Raw genomic sequence first — 23,888 nt, 5'->3', positions numbered from 1 at the left:
ACGCAGACACACACACAGACACATACGCAGACACATACACACACATACGCAGACACACACACACAGACACACACACAGACACATACACAGACATATACAGACACACACACATACGCAGACACACACACAGACACAGACACACAGACACACACACAGACACAGACACATACGCAGACACACACACACAGACACAGACACACACATACGCAGACACACACATACGCAGACACACACATACGCAGACACACACATACGCAGACACACACACAGACACACACACAGACATATACAGACACACACACATACGCAGACACACACAGACACAGACACACACACAGACACACATAGACACACACACACAGCTCTGTTGCGCCCTGCGGGGGAGCCTGTTGGGAGGCTTTGCGAGCTCAGAGATAAAGGAAACAAAATGACAGCTGATAAAATGCTGCAGTGTATCAGACAGACACAGGCCAGAGGAAATATCGCCTGGAAAACTGACTGTGTGTGCCTGTAAAAATATTCCCCTGTGTGTGCGTGAATGTGCACAGTATGCCTTTGTGTTTTTGGGGTTCCTACAATGGATTGTGTGTGTTAGGGTAGACATCCACTGTGAGGATAATGAACCTAGAGAGACATCTCAAATGACACCTTATTCCCTATATAGTGACCAGTATATAGTGACCAGTATATAGTGACCAGTATATAGTGACCAGTATATAGTGACCAGTACTCACAGGAATCTGGTATAAAGTGCACTACACAGAAAATAGGCTTCCATAGTATCACTTTCCAGTCTCCAGGACCTCCAGTCTCCAGGACCTCCAGTCTCCAGGACCTCCAGTCTCCAGGACCACTTTCTTCCCTGACTAAGGAGATCCTGACTCTGGGGGGGATCTTTCTCACAACACATCACGCTCGCCCTCACAGCACAGCTCTGCATCAATTGGGCCTCTGCACCTTCTGTGTCTTTTAGTGTGTGTGTGTAACCACCCCGTGCCCTGGCATACAATGGCGGTGCTGGTATAAGTCAATGGTGTTGTACTGGTGATTACCTGGCACTTGCCAGTACGGACGTCGTAGAGGGCGACGGAGCCCTGGCGAGCCCCCACAGCGATGCGGTGACTCCGGTCGCAGTAGCCCACCATGTAGAACCTAAAACACATTAGAGACAAGTAGAAAGATCGCTCGTTCAGGCAAAGACAGAAACACACCACACAGTGTGAAGACAATGGAAACACACTAGTGACACACAACAAAACTTAACGGAAACACCAGAGATAGGTGGTAGAAAACAACGGAAATACAGTAAAAAACGGACCAGGTCATTCATCAAGTAGAACATCACAGTGTGGAGAAGCACAACGCACTTAAAGAGCTCAGGACTTATTCATCAAACATGTTCCAATGGCCACCATCACCTGTGGACAGACCTTTAACCCTCACATCACCGATCGACCCCAGAGGGTCAACCAGACCCCGACCGTTTCCTCCTTATCAACCTTATAAGTAAATTAAAGGGCGCTCTCAGGTCTGGGTGGTAGCTCTCTCGTTTTCCCTCCCTCTTTCTCGTGTTCCCTCCTTCTTTCTCTTGTTCCCTCCCTCTTTCTCCTGCTCCCTCCCTCTTTCTCTTGTTCCCTCCCTCTTTCTTGATCTTTCCCTTGTCCGTTTCTCTGTCTCTCTCAGGCCTTGTTAGTCCCATTCTAGGACCACATCCATCAGACAACGGTTAAAGGAGATGACTACAACTTCACACTCTTCAGAGTGCCATGTTAGTGGGCGCGTTCAACACAGCAGCAGACATTAAAGACGAGTTGAGATTCACCTTGCATTATAAACAATGACTCAGTGTTGTAATGTATTATTCAGTGGTACATCACATTTTCAGTGCTCTTGAACATGGCTATTAATAACCGGGAAAAGGCCATTATGAGCAATGAACAGTGGTGTGTGACCTATGTACGCCATCTGACATGTCTCCAATGAGAGTATATATACAAAAATCTAAGCTAATAAATAATTTCATTTGGGCATTTGCTTGCAATTACAAAGACAGCAATTAAAGTCAGTAAAACCGGTAAAACTGAAAAGTTGCAAGGAAAATGCTCTTTACTGCAGTCGTTTCTAAATTGCTTTGGTTCACCAAAAGCAAAGAAGAAACCAAACAGAGTTGATAAGTCCATTAGCAAAATGTAGATGTCAACAAGAAGCATTAAGTCTATGGATTTATTACCATATTAAGGTAAGCAAGGAAATATTATAAATATATTCAGTCATCCACTGTGTCTATAACAACATTTTAGGCCGACAACTGCCTAAACTTGTCCTGTTATATTAGAAGCTTCAAACACAACTACGAACCTTTCAATTTGTTCAATGTGGAGTCTATGTTTATCTATGTAGTTTCATGATTAGTGAGAATGTTTGTGAATTCATGTTGGATCACAAAGGTATTTTCAGTCTCTGCAACGCCTGTGCTGACAATTAAGAGAGACTGGAAGTGTGAAGTTACTCGTCTTCAAGCGAGCCTCGCTTTGAATGATGCTCTGCTATTGCTTGAAGTGTAGCAGGTCTCATCTGATCTAAAGCAGCTTCGTAGACGGTAAAGTGACATGAAGTCTCCGGTCTAGTTCAGCCCTTAGAGACTTCTATGAGCATTTCTAGTTCAGCCCTTAGAGACTTCTATGAGCATTTCTAGTTCAGCCCTTAGAGACTTCTATGAGCATTTCTAGTTCAGCCCTTAGAAACTTCTATGAGCATTTCTAGTTCAGCCCTTAGAAACTTCTATGAGCATTTCTAGTTCAGCCCTTAGAAACTTCTATGAGCATTTCTAGTTCAGCTCTTGGCCTTAATATGATGGGATGACCTGTCCTACGTAGATTGCCAGCGGTCTGGAATCAACATTTTCTGAAATTTGGATTTGTAAATGATCTGTTGGACAGTGGGATGATTGAATTAAAATGACTTGGAAATGTCTTCGTAACCCCTCACAGACCCATGGGAATCAATAACCTGTTTTGTGAGGGCCTCAGATACATTTTGGCATTATATGGTTCAGAACAAAACAAGCCCCTTTTCTCATCTTTACGAAAGGCTGAACCCAGCCAGGTTACCCTCTAATGATCTTATAACTTGGACTTCTTTTGCTGCACCCGATTTCAAGTTTACCCAATTTATGGGATGGTAAATACAGGGGTGTACTAACTATTTCGGCTATAAGGAAATAGCGTTCATGTTCATTTTAATTGCATAAATGGTTCCAAAGTTGTTGTTATCTTATTGCGCAAGCTGTTGGGTTTTATTTTGGGTCAATCGGGTTGCTCAACGAATGTGTCTGACATTTACCTCAAACACACAACTTCCCAGGGGGTGTGCATGAGTTTTAACAGAACTACACATGTAAATCCCTGCGTACGTGACCAGCTGTTTTGCCTAGAAGAGGGTCTGTACCTGTGGTTTTATAGGACATACGTTGACAGATGCCTCTGTACTGACAGTGTCCTGCTGTGAACAGATAGTGACTCATCTGGTCGATCAGTGGGCTTGCAACACTGGGTTCGTGGACGCGGTCCACAATCACAATTCATCCTAAATGTACTCACTTGCAGATGGCAGGGAAGCACTCACTGAGGCCCTTCTTCTTCAACAGGGAGCCTTCGATGCAGTACATGATGATGTCCATCACCTAGAGACGGAGGACAGAGGGAGGGGTTTATGATTATCTCGTTGTGAATTCTGCCTTTTTAGATTAGTGGTGATTACCGAACTACAATGTCAGACCAAGGTCGGGAGGATTCCAAACGGGAGTGGGCAAGGCAAACAAAGCGCCTCCCTCTCTCACCTCGACCAGCAGGTCCACCACGTCGGAAGGCATCTTCTCGATGAGGATGTCTATGACTCTCAGTATCTCTGTCCTGGCCCGGGCCAGGGAAGTCATATGGATGTTCTGCTGGGACTGGGAGTTGGCCTGCATTGCTGTATGTCTATGGACCTGCAGGAGATAAACCGTTCAGACTGATAACGAATAGATCCAAGGGAAGGGCTCAAATGCCTTAATGATTAAACATAAAGGAGATAGGGCGTAGGGGTTAGGGCGTAGGGGTTAGGGCGTAGGGGTTAGGGTGTAAGGGGTTAGGGTGTAAGGGGTTAGGGTGTAAGGGGTTAGGGCGTAGGGGTTAGGGCGTAGGGGTTAGGGTGTAAGGGGTTAGGGTGTAAGGGGTTAGGGCGTAGGGGTTAGGGCGTAGGGGTTAGGGCGTAGGGGTTAGGGCGTAGGGGTTAGGGCGTAGGGGTTAGGGTGTAAGGGGTTAGGGTGTAGGGGGTTAGGGTGTAGGGGGTTAGGGTGTAGGGGGTTAGGGTGTAGGGGGTTAGGGTGTAAGGGGTTAGGGTGTAAGGGGTTAGGGTGTAAGGGACTAGGGTGTAAGGGTTTGGTGTTAGGGGTTAGGTGATAGGGTGTAGGGTTTAGGGTGTAGGGTTTAGGGTGTAGGGCTTAGTCTCACCTCTCTGGCAATGGTTGTGATGAAGGCCGGTGGTCTGGCCGTGGCAATGAGGGAGAGAGCGTGGCGTGCCGAGCGGGCTGAGTCCGCCGCCGGGTTCAGGGGCAGGCCCATTGTGATGCTAACCAGGCAGCCGGACAAAGACGGGCACAAGGAGGCGAGGGGGAGGGAAGCGTTAGAAATATAGAGTGAAAAGATTAGACACAGCTTATAATGTCAGACCAAGGTCAATGGGATCACTCACACGACTCTGGCATAATGGACTCCCACAATGCACCATAATTACGCCCTGCTCAGCCAACGTCCGCCAGGCAGCGTGACACGCGGGGGCCTTCATGCACGTGAACACACACATGCACGCACATGCACACACATGCACACACGCACGCCGGCACGGGGCCCGGGGCCCGCCAGGCACCCAGTCCCTGGCCACTAGCTAGCCGTGGAAATCGGGTGTAGTCGGTGCATCTGTCTGAAATGGAGAGTGAGCGGCCCCCTTGTTAACAAATCATCGGAGCGGCGGAGCGGGTGAATATGCAGTGGGGGTTGGGGAGGGCGGGGGGAGGCGAGCGTGCAGAGGGGGGGAACCACATCAAAGGTGGAGAGCTTAATGTGAGCGGGAGGCTACGCCGCTCTGCTCTTTAGACACACGGCCGAAGCAATCTGGCCCCCAGGCCCGCAGTCCCACCATCAGCCATCAGCGCACGGGCCGGTGCACCGCAGTCCCCTCATCCAGGCCCAAACCCAAGGTCAAACAGCACTGGGTCAACTGACCCACCGACGCCGCGCCGCCACAGCACAGCGCTAGCTACCGCCTAGCATGTCGGAGTCATGTACGGTAGGGTCGTTATGAGAAACGAGCCACAACGCTTCAGCGAACACCAGGAACCCATTACTCTGTTACCCACATCCGCACAGACCTAATTAATATTAAAAAAATCTTGTGTTTCACGATCATACAGCTGCGTTAGTCAGTCGGCCCAGTCAGTCGCGGCGTATAGCCTGAGCTCGGCAGAACGTTAAAACACTATCACGTCAATACTACGTTTGATCAATGTGCAGCCTATTTGAACACAAACACACGTGTACAAATGATCATGTAGGGGACGTGTGCTCTAATGCTCATGTGCTGTAATGACGTAGGTGGCTCGTTAACGCTAGTTGTTATATAAAGGATGTGTTGTTTGAAAGTTTTCCAACTAATGTCACTTCATTAAAATGGCCACAATGTACAAACTAGCTAACTAACCCTTTAACAATGCATTTGACAGATTAGTGCTCATTGTTCAATTGTATTGATGTTCTTCTCACATTTGGACAGGAAATACCACTGTTGTTGTCAACTAAGCCAACCGCGCCTGGGTTACGTCCCATAGTTGGGGTGGTGTCAGTTCTGTGGCTAACCAGCCCATGCATGCCGTGAACCAGACAAAGTTCAGTCAGTATTGAGTTATAGCCACGTCACATCATGGTGTCAGTCAGTCTAAAGTTACAGCCACGTCACATCATGGTCTCACAGTATAGTTACAACCATGTCTCATCATGGTGTCAGTCAGTCTAGAGTTACAGCCATGTCACGTCACGTCACAGCCACGTCACATCATGGTGTCAGTGAGTCTAGAGTTACAGCCATGTCACATCATGGTGTCAGTCAGTATAGAGTTACAGCCACGTCACATCATGGTGTCAGTCAGTCTAGAGTTACAGCCACGTCACATCATGGTGTCAGTGAGTCTAGAGTTACAGCCATGTCACATCATGGCGTCAGTCAGTTTAGAGTTACAGCCATGTCACATCACACCATGGGGTCAGTCAGTATAGAGTTACAGCCACGTCGCATCATGGTGTCAGTCAGTCTAGAGTTACAGCCACGTCACATCATGGTGTCAGTGAGTCTAGAGTTACAGCCACGTCACATCATGGTGTCAGTCAGTCTAGAGTTACAGCCACGTCACATCATGGTGTCAGTCAGTCTAGAGTTACAGCCACTTCACATCATGGCATCAGTCAGTCTAGAGTTACAGCCACGTCACATCATGGTGTCAGTCAGTCTAGAGTTACAGCCATGTCACATCATGGTGTCAGTCAGTCTAGAGTTGCAGCCATGTCACGTCACAGCCACGTCACATCATGGGGTCAGTCAGTCTAGAGTTACAACCACGTCACATCATGGTGTCAGTCAGTCTAGAGTTACAGCCATGTCACGTCACGTCACAGCCACGTCACATCATGGGGTCAGTCAGTCTAGAGTTACAACCACGTCACATCATGGTGTCAGTCAGTCTAGAGTTACAGCCATGTCACGTCACGTCACAGCCACGTCACATCATGGGGTCAGTCAGTCTAGAGTTACAGCCATGTCACATCATGGCGTCAGTCAGTTTAGAGTTACAGCCATGTCACGTCATGGTGCATTCAATCCATCAGTCACATATTAGATCTACATTAGTCATAATTTCCCATTAGTCTGGTCCTATTGTACACTAATCAGTCTGTGTGTGTCTTTGTATGTGCTGTAGGATAATCAGTTTCTCTGAATGTGTGTGTGTGTGTGTATAAGCGAGTGTGTTCCAGACTGATAGGTCTGACTGTGTTCCTGATTGAAGCTCAGGTCACCACCACATCATCTCATTAGCTGGATCAATCAGACCAGCCACAGTCTACCTTCAGCACACTGAGTCAGGAACACTCAGTCATTCTGCATCTCGTCTGCCCCTGAACACTAAACTACACACACTGAATGCTACACTACTCACACTGAACACTAAACTACTCACACTGAACACTACACTCCTCACACTGAACGCTACACTCCTCACACTGAACGCTACACCCCTCACACTGAACGCTACACTCCTCACACTGAACACTAAACTACACACACTGAATGCTACATTACTCACACTGAACGCTAAACCACTCACATTGACCGCTACACTACTCACAATGAACACTAAACTACTCACACTGAATGCTACACTACTCACACTAAACACTAAACTACTCACACTGAATGCTGCACTACTCACAGTGAATGCTACACTACTCACACTGAACGCTAAACTACTCACACTGAACGCTAAACTACTCACATTGAACGCTACACTACTCCCACTGAACGCTACACTACTCCCACTGAACGCTACACTACTCCCACTGAACGCTACACTACTCCCACTGAACACAAAACTGCACACACTGAACACAGATCATACACAACACAAACTGACATTGTTCCATCATGACAACTTGCCATGAGAAATGCAACCACAAATCCTGAAACAAGCAGTTCAGGCAACAAAAAGCAGGTCATGCAAAAAACACTTAATTTAACTAATTCTGTGCCAAAGTTCCAGAATGCGGAGGTCCCACAGTCGCCCCAAAACACAAAGCGTGTAAAACCGTTTTCTGTCTAATCAAACTGATATTACTAGGTAGATATCCCACAAAACAGTGACAAATATAAAGTGAATGGATGTTATTTTAGTTCTGAATGAGAGTCAAACTCCCTGTTAAGAGATGTGAAAGACCAGTAACAAAAAGGAAGGGTTTTGTTGCAGCAGCTGCACTGCAAAAAGTACACTGTGATGAGCATATAAAATAAGAACAATAAATGAGGTACAGTACATGTGATATCACTACATATCCGATATCACATAATCCACATCAGTTGATTTGTAGAAAAAAAGGACAATGTTAGCAACTATTTCCCACCCCACCAATAAGACAAGCAGCCTGGTCCAGCAAGCCACAACCAGCATCATGGAAGACAGAGCCAATCAGAGGAGATCATGTAGCTCTGGAACACTCGGATGTTATTGATGTTAGTGGAATAACTCTCTGTACATTCCCTCATTTCAAAACAACTAATAACATATTCAAGGAAACATTTTGTTTTGATTAGTTATTTGTTAGTAGTTATTTAACATTAGTTAATTAGAATTTTTTTTTTCACCTGATGTGAATTGAGTGTGTGGTAAATGTGCTCTTTAAATTAAATATTATTATCATGATGTTTATAAGTACTGCTATTTTAAAAGGGGCTAAATGAAATCCCTAAAATTATTTACAAATGTTTAGTTTCTCCTGTAATTCCTGTATTTTTAAAACTAAACAAGGTGAAAAACATTACAGCGAAATGCCTTCTCCTTTTACTCTTTCTTAAACCCATTTCAACAAGATAATTTAAATATTTATCGATATCAGCAGTCAATAACAACCGGCTGTTTAAATGCAAAACATTTTAAATTGTCTGTAGGTGGGAGAGTTATTTTATTTATCTAGTTATTTTATCTATCAAATTAATGATAAACAGTAATGCATTATGTTTTTGATGAATAGCTAATAAAACATGACCTTTAAGTAACCTAACACTTAATGCCAATAAATGTGTTATTATTTTCCAATAATGTTTATATAACAAGCTATTTAAAATATAACAAATTAAAAACAACAAATTAGTAAAATTACAATAATACCATAATAAAATTTGTAACATTAGAATTATATCATAAAATAACTTAAATTCACAGTAATTTGAATGTCTATTTTCTCTCCTCTCACTCTCACATAGACAAAGACAAATTAAAATAAACTTCTAAAAGTTCAGAGTTTAGTTCAGGCTGGGCGTTTCATCGTGAGAAAGTGCTCAGATCGTTCCTTATCAAAAGGGATTAATTCAGAGATCAGTGATTTACAGGATCCTGAGAAGCAGCCTTTTCCTCTGATAGAGAACCAACCATTTGTCAATACACTTAGTTCAAAGACACTCCTGTTCAGGCCTACACATTCACCACTCCTCGTCAACCCCATTTAAATATATATAACATATATAACATGTCTTCTCATTGATATATTTATATGAACAACCCGTTCCCAAGCACAGTAGAGAGTATGTATGTATTTACAGTATTGTGTTCTCACCATTTGCAATGCGATTTAATGTAATTATTGACCCGTGTCTCCACAAAATATGAATAATTCTGGTTTATATCTTGGGATATTCTCTTATCATTCTAAATCTTTTTTTTTTAAACCCACAAATTATCTTCCTGCCTCATAACATTGATCTTCTCCTGTGGCTTATGTTGCTGTAACTTCAAATAAAGCCCAGAGACGTGTTGGAGGAGAAACAGAGGAAAAACTGCATAATACTATCAAATCACAGTAGGTAGTTCTGAATAATGGATGCCGCAACATCACAATAAATATTTTATGATCACCACACCAACCACTATGATTTTAACCTGCTATAACAACACACACACACACACACACACACACACACACGCGCACACATCTAAGCTATCCAAATTGGGAAATCAAAGCGGATTGTCCCTAAAAACAATACTTATTTTGGCTAATCCTAATGTCCTCACTGTAAACCGGTACCTGCTTTTGGAAGGATATTCGAGTTGTCAGCTGGGCTTTACAGGTTCAATCACTGTGTTTGACTGCTTACATTTCTTCATTTGTACGTCAGTAAAACATTGAACAATAAATAGGGACAGAATGGTTTCTCTACAAATATATAAACATGATAAAGTACAGATTTTAACAGAGCTTAAAACTGGATTCTGTACATGTGTCTTCGGCTATATATTGGAATTCAGGGCTCGTTTTTGCAGGACAGTAACATGAGCCTAATATTATGTCCCTGGAAACACTTGACATTATCCTGCATTACACCCTGTCTAATATTATGTCCCTGGAAACACTTGACATTATCCTGCGTTACCCTGTCTAATATTATGTCCCTGGAAACACTTGACATTATCCTGCGTTACCCTGTCTAATATTATGTCCCTGGAAACACTTGACATTATCCTGCGTTACCCTGTCTAATATTATGTCCCTGGAAACACTTGACATTATCCTGCGTTACCCTGTCTAATATTATGTCCCTGGAAACACTTGACATTATCCTGCGTTACCCTGTCTAATATTATGTCCCTGGAAACACTTGACATTATCCTGCGTTACCCTGTCTAATATTATGTCCCTGGAAACACTTGACATTATCCTGCGTTACCCTGTCTAATATTATGTCCCTGGAAACACTTGACATTATCCTGCGTTACCCTGTCTAATATTATGTCCCTGGAAACACTTGACATTATCCTGCGTTACCCTGTCTAATATTATGTCCCTGGAAACACTTGACATTATCCTGCGTTACCCTGTCTAATATTATGTCCCTGGAAACACTTGACATTATCCTGCGTTACCCTGTCTAATATTATGTCCCTGGAAACACTTGACATTATCCTGCGTTACCCTGTCTAATATTATGTCCCTGGAAACACTTGACATTATCCTGCGTTACCCTGTCTAATATTATGTCCCTGGAAACACTTGACATTATCCTGCGTTACCCTGTCTAATATTATGTCCCTGGAAACACTTGACATTATCCTGCGTTACCCTGTCTAATATTATGTCCCTGGAAACACTTGACATTATCCTGCGTTACCCTGTCTAATATTATGTCCCTGGAAACACTTGACATTATCCTGCGTTACCCTGTCTAATATTATGTCCCTGGAAACACTTGACATTATCCTGCGTTACCCTGTCTAATATTATGTCCCTGGAAACACTTGACATTATCCTGCATTACCCTGTCTAATATTATGTCCCTGGAAACACTTGACATTATCCTGGATTGCTTCAAAACATGGGTATTTAAACATGGGTTCTACGGAGCTAACGCAGAGGGTCCTTGGGAAGATCCCCAAAAAGTATTGATTTAAAATTATTATATTGACAATACCATATTAGTATACCTTATTTTTGTTTGTTTGGCATGGAAATGTGAAAATAACAAAAAAAGATTATGCATATATTGAGCAATTTACAGTTTCTGAATGGAGTCTATAAGGGCGAGAGGAAAGGGATATGTGTTTCTGAAAATGCCAAATAAATGAGGAAGGGAGGTTTGTTCACGGTTAACTGGGCATTTAGATGTGACAAATTTTAATAATTATTTGTATCTGCTGGAGTACACATTATGGGGTATGCAAGTGTTTACCTAGGAAGCAACAGTACACATTATGGGGTATGCAAGTGTTTACCTAGGAAGCAACAGTACACATTATGGGGTATGCAAGTGTTTACCTAGGAAGCAACAGTACACATTATGGGGTATGCAAGTGTTTACCTAGGAAGCAACAGTACACATTATGGGGTATGCAAGTGTTTACCTAGGAAGCAACAGTACACATTATGGGGTATGCAAGTGTTTACCTAGGAAGCAACAGTACACATTTAGACTGACACTCACCCAACACGTCACCTCACAAACACACCTCACTACATACTATGCCTCACGCACACATAATTAAAAACAAAATGGGGTGAGGTGTGACAAAGAGAGAGAGAGAGACACAAAGAAAAAGAGAGAGAGAGAGAGGTGGAAGAGAGAGGCTTAGGTAGGTGCAAGGAAGAGATGGGGGAGAGGAAGGGGGAGGGGAGATGAGGGAGTTAGAGATGAGGGAGAGGAAGAGACGGGGTAGATGGAGAGAGAGGGAGAGGGAGAGAGATGGAGAGATGAGGGAGAGAGAGAGGGAGAGAGAGGGAGAGAGAGTGAGGGAGAGATGAGGGAGCGAGAGAGGGGCATAAAGAGAGGGATCAGATGGTAGGCTTAGCCACAGTGCCACCTACACTTGTGTGCTAGAAATAGAAATAAAACTCCAGTTGCCTGCTGCTCTGCGGTGAGGGAAACTGTTGAGGCCAGATAATTAGACAAGAGAGAGACAACGAGACAAAGCAGAATTCATAGTAGTTGGTTTAGCAGTATTAGTAGCAGCAATAGTAGTAAGTCATAGTGATGGTAGAACTACTGGTAGTAGTAGTATTGGTAGTGATGGCAGTAGTACTGGTAGTATTAGTACTCATAGTAGCAGTAGTACTGGTATTAGTAGTAGAGGTGCCATAGTTGTACACACACACACACACACACACACAAGCCGTGGGTACCCATGTGATTCATGGTTGTAAATAAACAAGAGACAGAGAGACTCAATGTCTCCGTGGGCATTAGGTCCATCCTCCTGCCAATACCTGATCAATGACTTCGATCAGCCCTGGTACCAGGGTGAGGTATGGGCCGAGACAGCCACATCTCACATACAGTACAGAGGGGGGAGCGTAGGCCCTAACAGTCTAGGCAGACCATAGCCTTTACAGGGGAAGGAGGGTGTCAGGTTAAGTACCTGTACAGTTTAGGTGGAGAGGAGATGAGTGGACATGCTAGTTAATGGAGGAGAAATTTTCTCATCCTACTAGAACTGACTTTTGTTCTTTCTGGACCCAAACTGAACCAGGTTGTCTCATTCATAGAACTTATACTAGATCAATATTTCCAGCTTTTATAATGTCAATAATTCTAAATTTTTCATTTTCTTCACAATACATGTTCATGAAGAGTCACTTGTTTAATATAACAAAATCACCGCACTAGCAAATGCTAATAGTTACATGTTGAAAATACAATGATGTAAAATAAACATCACAGAGGAGAAAAGGGGTACTGTCATCCCATGTTGTCTGGTGAACCTGCCAAGCTCATGTTCACAGTCATCATCCAGGCTAAGTGTGTTCATGTCAGTACAGGTCAGTGCATCAGCCCCTCTCCATGTGAGCTAATAAACCCTGAAAAATGACGGCCATTCTGGGGTAACCATGTTAGCACACACAACAGAAAGAAGGCAGACATATTTATACTCATAATAAATTTGTTAAGATCGGGTTTCATCTTAATTGCATAATTTGATGTTGGTAGCATTTCTCATTGGTTGTCGCGCTGCCGTGGGTAACCTTGTTTAGGGGGTTGAGGAAGCCTGATAGGACCAGGTGAGGGACAGTGTGTGTCCGTGTGTGTGTTTAGGACAGGGAGGCAGACAGTACGGTCTCCTCCGCCTCTCGCCAGCCGCACAGACATCATTACATCATAATGGGCCCCAATCACATTACAGCCGTGGTTTCATCATCCAATCACATTACAGCCGTGGTTTCACCATCCAATCACATTACAGCTGTGGTTTCATCATTCTGCGTGTTGGACACTCTGCAGGCAGACAGATGCTTGTGCATCTGTCAGTCTGTCTGTAGTATCTGACTGTAGCATCTGTCTGTCTGTAGAGTCTGTCTGTCTGTCTGTCTGTAGTATCTGACTGTAGCATCTGTCTGCCTGTAGAGTCTGTCTGTCTGTCTGTCTGTCTGTAGTACCTGACTGTAGAGTCCGTCTGTCTGCAGAAGCTGACTGCAGAGTCTGTCCGTAGTATGTAGCTGTAGAGTCTGTCTGACTGTAGTATCTGAGATAAAGTGAGATTGTGTGTGTGTGTGTACTCCCTCCTCACTTGGACAGCTGTTTCTCTGCGTCGGCACACAGCTCCAACAGCCCCATGAGAACCGCCGACACATCCATATATGGCTCCCACACCGTGAAGCCTCGGCCAATCAGATCGATGGCTGTACGGCGGATGGTGCTGTGGGCCGGAAGCTTGGGGCTCGGAGGTTGTAGGAGGAGGAAGGTCAAGGCCTTACCTGCAGGAGTAAACAACAACACCATGAATAAACAAAAACATTAACAACGCAGGATTTACATATGTCGTTTCCAATGCTTTTTTCTGAGTGTTTTTCTTCACTGGTTACGTGGTCATGGTCAAGGTGCATTTACTAATTATTACAACTTGTACTCCTAAAATGTTCACCCAGCACAGCCAGAAGAGGACTGGTCACCCCACTGAGCCTGGTTCCTCTCAAGGTTTCTTCCTAAATTTCAACGTAGGGAGTTTTTCCTAGCCACTGTGCTTCAACGTTTTTGTTGCTTGCTCCTTGGGGTTTCAGGCTGGGTGATTTGTAAAAGCACTTTGTGACTACTGCTGGTGTAAAAAGAGCTTTATAAATACATTTGATTGATTGATTGAAGGTCAGAAGCTGTCAGAAACTGCCAGCCTTGGAGATTCTGATGTAGCACAATATTAAGCATATTAACAGATGAGATGGTGAGTACATGCTTGCTTGCAGGTGTTCTAGTGTCTAGCTTCATAAGAATAAGTCATCTGCAGGCATGCAGCACACGCGCACACGCGCACATGCGCACACGCGCACACGCACTTTGGCTGTAGAAGACAACTATTGAAAAGATTTTTACACTATTGCAAACCAGCTCTTATTTCAGTTAACAGACAAAGAGGAGGACAGAGAAACAGAGACAGAAAGAAAGACAGAGTGGGAGGCTGGACGGGAGGGACCACGTTTCCTTACGAAACGAACAACCCACTACTATTCTGACAGGCCACAACCTCGCCCCACCACCCCCACCCCTCCCCACCACCCTCCTTAACCATTGGAGAAGATTCAAATGCGTGGCTGGACATTTAAATGGATAACCACAGACTCAACAGGAGGTCGAAGTTTTGACAGAGAGTGAGGAAGGAGCAACTGGCCACTTGATGATCACTAAAGCGCGGTCAGTAACACCCACACACCCACTCTCCCCTCTTTCTCCTCAGCATCTTCAGGAACAGTGCCGGCCATTTTCATTTACTGCGCTGTGGTGGACCAGGGGAAGGACAGGGGGAGGATGGGGGGACACACAGAGGTCAACTAACGCCTGACCTTTCATTAGAGGGGGGAGGCAGAGGGGGGGGGGGGGTAACAGACAGAGGGGAAGAGTGAGAGAGAGTATTTTTATTTATTGTGTGTGTGTGTGTGTGTGTGTGTGTGTGTGTATGTATATATATATCTGCAGTGGGGAGAACAAGTATTTGATACACTGCCGATACATTGCAGGTTTTCCTACATACAAAGCATGTAGAAGTCTGTAATTTTTATCATAGGTACTCTTCAACTGTGAGAGACGGAATCTAAAACCAAAATCCAGAAAATCACATTGTATGATTTTTTTATAATTAATTTGCATTTTATTGCATGACATAAGTATTTGATCACCTACCAACCAGTAGGAATTCAGGCTCTCACAGACCTGTTAGTTTTCCTTGAAGAAGCCCACCTGTTCTCCACTCATTACCTGTATTAACTGCACCTGTTTGAACTTGTTACCTGTATAAAAGACACCTGTCCACACACTCAATCAAACAGACTCCAACCTCTCCACAATGGTAAAGACCAGAGAGCTGTGTAAGGACATTAGGGATAAAATTGTAGACCTGCAAAAGGCTGGGGTGGGCTACAGGACAATAGGCAAGCAGCTTGGTGAGAAGGCAACAACTGTTGGCGCAATTATTAGAAAATGGAAGATGACGGTCAATCTCTCTCGGTCTGGGGCTCCATGCAAGATCTCACCTCGTGGGACATCAATGATCATGAGGAAGGTGAGGGATAAGCCCAGAACTACACGGCAGGACCTGGTCAATGACCTGAAGAGAACTGGGACCACAGTCTCAAAGGAAACCAGTAGTAACACACTACGCTGTCATGGATTAAAATCCTGCAGCGCATGCAAGGTCCCCCTGCTCAAGCCAGCGCATGTCCAGGCCCGTCTGAAGTTTGCCAATGACCATCTGGATGATCCAGAGCAGGAATGGGATAAGGTCATGTGGTCTGATGAGATAAAAATAGAGCTTTTTGGTCTAAATTCCACTCGCCATGTTTGGAGGAAGAAGAAGGGTGAGTACAACCCCAAGAACACCATCCCAACCGTGAAGCATGGAGTTGGAAACATCATTCTTTGGGGATACTTTTCTGCAAATGGGGCAGGATGACTGCACCGTATTGAGGGGAGGATGGATGGGACCATGTATCGCGAGATCTTGGCCAACAAAGTCCTTCCCTCAGTAAGAGCATTGAAGATGGGTCGTGGCTGGGTCTTCCAGCATGACAATGACCCGAAACACACAACCAGGGCAACTAAGGAGTGGCTCCGTAAGAAGCATCTCAAGGTCCTGGAGTGGCCTAGCCAGTCTCCAGACCTGAACCCAATAGAAAATATTTTGGGGGAGCTGAAAGTCCGTATTGCCCAGCGATGAAGGATCTGGAGAAGGTCTGTATGGAAGAGTGGGCCAATATCCCTGCTGCACTGTGTGCAAACCTGGTCAAGAACTACAGGAAACGTATGATCTCTGTACTTGCATATAAAGGTTTCTGTACCAAATATTAAGTTCTGCCTTTCTGATATATCAAATACTTATGTCATGCAAAAAAATGCTAATTAATTACTTAAAAATCATACAATGTGATTTTCTGGATTTTTGTTTTAGATTCCGTCTCTCACAGTTGAAGAGTACCTATGATAAATATTACAGACTTCTACATGCTTTGTAAGTGGGACAACCTGCAAAATCGGCAGTGTATCAAATACTTCTTCTCCCCACTGTATATACCCAGTTCAGGAAAAACATCAAGACACCACTGCACCTTTATCTTTCCTTTCCAAAATAGTTGAAAAGGAAAGTTTTAGTGAGGAACAGAAGCGTTAAATTTGCAGTGGTCTCTAAACCCTTCTGTTCCTCACTCAAAACCTTGCTTTTCGACTTTTTAGGAAAGGAAAGAAAAAGGAGCAGTGGTCTCTTAATTTTTTTCTGGAGCTGTGTGTGTGTGTGTGTGTGTACATACACTCACCTAAAGGATTATTAGGAACACCTGTTCAATTTCTCATTAATGCAATTATCTAATCAACCAATCACATGGCAGTTGCTTCAATGCATTTAGGAGTATGGTCCTGGTCAAGACAATCTCCTGAACTCCAAAATGAATGTCAGAATGGGAAAGAAAGGTGATTTAAGCAATTTTGAGCGTGGCATGGTTGTTGGTGCCAGACGGGCCAGTCTGAGTATTTCACAATCTGCTCAGTTACTGGGATTTTCACGCACAACAATTTCTAGGGTTTACAAAGAATGGTGTGAAAAGGGAAAAACATCCAATATGCGGCAATCCTGTGGGCGAAAATGCCTTGTTGATGCTAGAGGTCAGAGGAGAATGGGCCGACTGATTCAAGCTGATAGAAGAGCAACTTTGATTGAAATAACCACTTGTTACAACCGAGGTATGCAGCAAAGCATTTGTGAAGCCACAACACACACAACCTTGAGGCGGATGGGCTACAACAGCAGAAGACCCCATCGGGTAACACTCAGGAAAAATAGGCTACAATTTGCACGAGCAAATTGGACAGTTGAAGACTGGAAGAATGTTGCCTGGTCTGATGAGTCTCGATTTCTGTTGAGACATTCAGATGGTAGAGTCAGAATTTGGCGTAAACAGAATGAGAACATGGATCCATCATGACTTGTTACCACTGTGCAGGCTGGTGGTGGTGGTGTAATGGTGTGGGGGATGTTTTCTTGGCACACTTTAGGCCCCTTAGTGCCAATTGGGCATCGTTTAAATGCCACGGCCTACCTGAGCATTGTTTCTGACCATGTCCATCCCTTTATGACCACCATGTACCCATCCTCTGATGGCTACTTCCAGCAGGATAATGCTCGAATCATTTCAAATTGGTTTCTTGAACATGACAATGAGTTCACTGTACTGAAATGGCCCCCACAGATCTCAACCCAATAGAGCATCTTTGGGATGTGGTGGGACGGGAGCTTCGTGCCCTGGATGTGCATCCCACAAACATCCATCAACTGCAAGATGCTATCCTATAAATATGGGCCAACATTTCTAAAGAATGCTTTCAGCACCTTGTTGAATCAATGCCACGTAGAATTAAGGCAGTTCTGAAGGCAAAAGGGGGTCAAACACAGTATTAGTATGGTGTTCCTAATAATCCTTTAGGTGAGTGTATATATATTTACTTTGATAATATATATAATTCATTATCTTATTATTATAATATGCATCATCAGCGACCACACCCACACTCCCCCACACACACGCCCAAACACACTCACTCCCAAACACACCCACAACCATGTCCACACAAAAACACGCCAGCACACAAAAACACGCCGGCACACAAAAACACGCCGGCACACAAAAACACGCCGGCACACAAAAACACGCCGGCACACAAAAACACGCCGGCACACAAAAACACGCCGGCACACAAAAACACGCCGGCACACAAAAACACGCCGGCACACAAAAACACGCCGGCACACAAAAACACGCCGGCACACAAAAACACGCCGGCACACAAAAACACGCCGGCACACAAAAACACGCCGGCACACAAAAACACGCTAGCACACAAAAACACGCCGGCACACAAAAACACGCCAGCACACAAAAACACGCCGGCACACAAAAACACGCCAGCACACAAAAACACGCCAGCACACAAAAACACGCCAGTACACAAAAACACGCTAGCACACAAAACAAACCAGACACACACACTGGATCTCTTATCAATACAGCTATTGGACGATGGGAACTTCAATAACCCATCTTAGCATGCGTGTGCACGTCACCAAAACACACACTAACACTCTGGCCTTTAGAAAGGTCTTTCCTCGTCCCCCGACCCCCCGGCCCCCCAGCCATAATCTCATCATCCTTATCTTATGACATTTGTCATCAAGCACATCTGATTTCCAAATGGCAACTGCCTTCGTATTGGTTTAAACGCGGTGGGGAATGTGGATTGATTGGCCTGATTGGAAGATCCTGGCCGGCAGAAAAGCATGGAGCATCATATTATTAGCAGGCTTCTGCTGTTGAATTAATAGCCCGTGCTCTGAATACAAACACGTGATATTAGTAAGATTTATTAACAATCTGTTGATGGTCATTGGTCTGGCCCTAACTGACTGACTGGCTGTTTTGTTGGCTGAAAGGCTGGCAGTCTGTTTGGCATGTTGACTTGCAGGGTGTTCTGCTGACTGGCTGTTTGTCCGCCTGTGTGCTCTATAGGAGGGCAGGCGAAAAGATGAGGTCCGCCTCTGTTAAAAGTGTCTGCTCTGCTCCCTGGGAACATATAACACACGTGCACGCGTGCGCGCGTGAACAAACAAACACACACCTATTTATCTGTCTGCCTGTCTGTCTGTTTGGACGTAATATGAACAGATTACAATTACTAATGCTCAATGAGTGGCTGACAGCCTCCAGGGCTAAACACTTAGAAAGAGGGGAGGGGGAAATGAGAGGGAAGGAAGAGGCTAAACAGGGAGAATGGCTGAAGAAACGATGGAGAGAGGGAGATGGAAAGGGAGAGCGGGAAAGTCTAAAAGAGGGAGGAAAATCGGGAGAGAGAGGGAGAGGAGATAAAGAGGGAGGGGGAAGGTTGAGAGGGAGGGGGGAGGGAGGTTGAGTAGGAGGGGTGGTTCAGAGGGAGGGGTTAACCGTGATAATCCTGACCAGTTCAGGAGGCAGGGACATCATCTATCTAACATAATGAGAGGTTTAAATCTATGACAACCGCGAAGGAGGACAGGAAAAGTCGTTTAGGGAGCAGACACACATAGGATATAATGTAACAATGTAACCTATGGAATGACAGGCTATAATGTAACAATGTAACCTATGGAATGACAGGCTATAATGTAACAATGTAACATATGGAATGACAGGCTATAATGTAACAATGTAACCTATGGAATGACAGGCTATAATGTAACAATGTAACCTATGGAATGACAGGCTATAATGTAACAATGTAACCTATGGAATGAGAGGCTATAATGTAACAATGTAACCTATGGAATGACAGGCTATAATGTAACAATGTAACCTATGGAATGAGAAGCTATAACGTAACAATGTCAACTCTGGAATGAGAGGATATAATGTACCATTGTTACCTATGAAATGATAGCTACTTAGCCTGATGTAATAACATAACCACCTTGCCCCAGATGTATGGAATTGTACATAAATCTGTACACTTCATCTCTCCATCTTGCTGTCTCTATTGTCTCAGTCTTGCCCTCAAGCTGTGTCTAGCTCTATGTGTCTCTCTCTCACTCTCTGGAAAACTGACATAAAACACACCAAGGAACCGACAGACAGCAGAATGGAATAGATGGTTCCAAAATGGGCCCCATTATCAAAAACACACTGCTGTCATTCAGCAGTATTCAGACGGAAAGTGCCTCTGTCCCTGCCGGTTGTAAACACTAGGCTCCGGTAAAATGTTCTAATATTGATGTGCCGTTGTTTGGACAGGCAGTCTTGCCATCACAGAGACACACAAACCAACACCCCCCCTCGCTGAGATGATTACTACTGGTCCTGAGGAGAAAGAAATGACAGGTTCCTAACATCTCTCCCTAAACCCTTCCCTCCCCCCCACCACTCTCCCCCCACCCCTCCCACTCTGTCCACAGCCTCCCAAACACCAATTAGAGGGAGAGGAGAGAACACCTGGAGACACACTCACACACACACACACCCACATACAGGTGCTTGGTAATAATGACAATGATCTGTCTTTAATTTCTCCATCCCTCCATCTCGTCCATCCATCCCTTCATCTCCTCCATCCAAATGTTTGAATATCCAGCTGCGTTGGCATAGCAGGGCTTGAATGAGGTAGCCCTACACGGCCATCCACAGACGCCTACTTAAGCCCGGACAGGGCTATGTGGGTGTGTCTGCGTGTGGGCGTGTCTGCGTGTGGGCGTGTCTGCGTGTGGGCATAAAAGAGTGTGGGTGCGTCTGTCTAAGCCTCGTGCTCTAACGTTCCACAGAGGACAGCCTCTAACCGTCCTCATATCGGCAGCTCCAATCAATTTTTATGTTGTTTGTGACAGATCAATTAAATAATCACAGCCACAATTATCTACACCACACCAGAATGTATCTCGAACGGGCTGCTACACTGTGTGTGTGTGTGCGTGTTGAGAGACCCTGCCTGAACAGCAACAGGTCTGTTGAATAACCTGATCCAACACACTCACAGCCGCGGAACCAGAGATCTTAACTACCTGGAATGGAAGGATCTGTGTGTGTGTGTGTGTGTGTGTGTGAGGGGGGGGGGTAGACAGAGGAGATTCTGCCTAACTACTTCAGAGTAGACTGAACCTCACAGTAAATGCCTTCATCCATTGTCACACCCTGGCCAAACCACAGCCACCATATTAAAACAACATCACTCTGGAAGCAATCTCCTCTCAACTCCCCTCCAATCCCCTTTCCCGTCCCCTCTCCCTCTCCAGTCTCAATCAATTAATCAATCAATCAATTAAATGTATTTTATAAAACACTTTTTACATCAGCAGTAGCCACAAATTGATTGTACAGACACCCAGCAAGAGACCCCAAAGAGCAAGCAACAGAAAGAAAGAGTTGAACCTAGGAAAAAACCTAGAGAGGAGACAGACTTTGAGGGGGTGGCCAGTACAGTTCTTACCTCCCCTGCCCTATCTTCTGTCCTTCCCAGCCCCCTCTCTCCTCTCCTCTCCTCTCCTCCTATCTCCTATGGGCCCTGGTCTAAAGTAGTGGAGCATTTGGGCCACAGCGGGGTGACACAGACAAAGACGATGAATGAAAGAGGTGCCTGTTAACACACAGGAGTTGTCACCCTCCCTCCCTGCTGTGAGTGGGTGTCCATCCACAACCATTCTTCAGGACTGCACAGTCACTTTATTTACAGACGGGCCAGACAAGTAATATGTAGCCTTTCATAAATATCAAGTTTCTAACAACATAAAGTAGACTAGACTTCATTTTTTCCCCCTTGTGACTTACAGAAGAAGGTCAGGGAGAAATCTTCTCCTTCCCAATAAAGTTTTATTATAAAGCATCAGTGAAGCCTGGGCTGACATATTGATGAATGCTTAAGGTCATAGGTCGTTCAGCATCATACAGTTCTGACTTCCTGGACTGCTGTGATTCGTCTTGCCAATGGGCCAATGGGCTGTTGGATGTTTTCAGATGTGGGGCGTCTTAGAAAGGGGATGCATGGATAATATATTGCGATAATAATTAAATGAATAAATGCTGAATAAATACGGCAAACGCATTAGTCAGTGGCATACGTACGCGCTCCCATCCAGTGTACATTCCTCTTAACCATGACAACAGCTGTGTCTGTGTGTGTGTGCACGCGTCTGTGTGTGTGTATACTTATGGGCACTAGAATAAAATAAATAAAAGTACAATTTGAAGATAATTAGGCTTTAGGGTTTCTTGTACAGTTGGGCTTAGAGTTAGAATTAAGATTAGTGCTAAGGTTAGACTGTATGTGTGCTAATGGACAATGAAAGGGTTAATGAATGTAGTGGTCGTGGTACTGATTCTGTGAGCACTGGACTTCACAAGTCATTCTAATGTGTCAGGGTCATGTGTTCAAGTTTTATTGTCCTTGAGGTGATCCAAAATATTATTTCAATTTAAATTGTGTTATCCTATAGTAAGCACACTATATTTTTTATGTTTTTGAGAACCAAAATGTTGGACAATTAAAAATATCCCAACCTTAACTATATCTAAAACCCAAAAAATATCTCTCCTAAATATGAACTTAACACAAAACCCAACTCAAAATTTCTAACAGCAAAATTATTTAATTGTAAATCAATGACTTAAAAACATACATTTCGTTAGTGAAAACCGGCCAAATGTCCACTTTCCTCTGATATTACTAATTTCACGTGAGAACCAACACAAAAACAAGCAAACACAATTTAGGCCTGTACTCAAGCTTCCCAGCGTTCCATTACCCACAACACACTAGGAGACATTTATGGTCCCCCCCTCGTCTGGTGGACCCATCCAGCATCCAGCCTGCAGAAGCTGAGTACATTTCTCAGGGCAGACATCTTTGTTTAAGCGTTGACGTGGCCTAAATGAATGAATTAATATTGACAAAACATCCGCTAAGCTAATGACTTGTTAGTTAGGGCAATAAACATGTCACATTAGAATCGTCCCCGGTAACAACTAATTAGAGCCAGGATGTAACAGGAGTGGAGGAGGAGGAAGAGGAGATGCTGATGTGAGGATGAAGGCAACCTCGGGCTACAGTAGTGGTGGCTTTGGGAAACCACTAGGACAACATTATAGGACCATCATAAGGCAACATGTATCTCATATCACCTCAGACACAAACAACATGTATCTCTACCACATATCACCTCAGACACAAACAACACGTATCTCTACCACATATCACCTCAGACACAAACAACATGTATCTCTACCACATATCACCTCAGACACAAACAACATGTATCTCTACCACATATCACCTCAGACACAAACAACACGCATCTCTACCACATATCACCTCAGACACAAACAACATGTATCTCTACCACATATCACCTCAGACACAAACAACATGTATCTCTACCACATATCACCTCAGACACAAACAACATGTATCTCTACCACATATCACCTCAGACACAAACAACATGTATCTCTACCACATATCACCTCAGACACAAACAACATGTATCTCTACCACATATCACCTCAGACACAAACAACATGTATCTCTACCACATATCACCTCAGACACAAACAACATGTATC

General features: G+C 44.3%; 1 protein-coding gene across 4 annotated transcripts in view; it reads right to left on the bottom strand.

Moving 5' to 3' along the window:
* Nucleotides 1-23,888, bottom strand: part of LOC105023997 (WD repeat-containing protein 7) — a 149,809-nt gene that overhangs the window by 23,612 nt on the left and 102,309 nt on the right. For all 4 annotated transcript variants that reach the window (XM_013140291.3, XM_020042862.3, XM_034290238.1 and 1 more), the window contains 5 exons: nt 13,850-14,036; nt 4,494-4,611; nt 3,839-3,988; nt 3,600-3,682; nt 1,053-1,152 (listed from right to left, as the gene is read on the bottom strand). In XM_013140291.3, the coding sequence (XP_012995745.1) occupies nt 1,053-1,152; nt 3,600-3,682; nt 3,839-3,988; nt 4,494-4,611; nt 13,850-14,036 (638 nt within the window). The remainder of the gene's footprint in view (nt 1-1,052; nt 1,153-3,599; nt 3,683-3,838; nt 3,989-4,493; nt 4,612-13,849; nt 14,037-23,888) is intronic.

The sequence above is a fragment of the Esox lucius genome, chromosome 23, assembly GCF_011004845.1.
Source record: "Esox lucius isolate fEsoLuc1 chromosome 23, fEsoLuc1.pri, whole genome shotgun sequence".
In the NCBI taxonomy this organism is placed as follows: Eukaryota; Metazoa; Chordata; class Actinopteri; order Esociformes; family Esocidae; genus Esox; species Esox lucius.
This window is presented reverse-complemented; position numbering and strand designations above follow the sequence as displayed.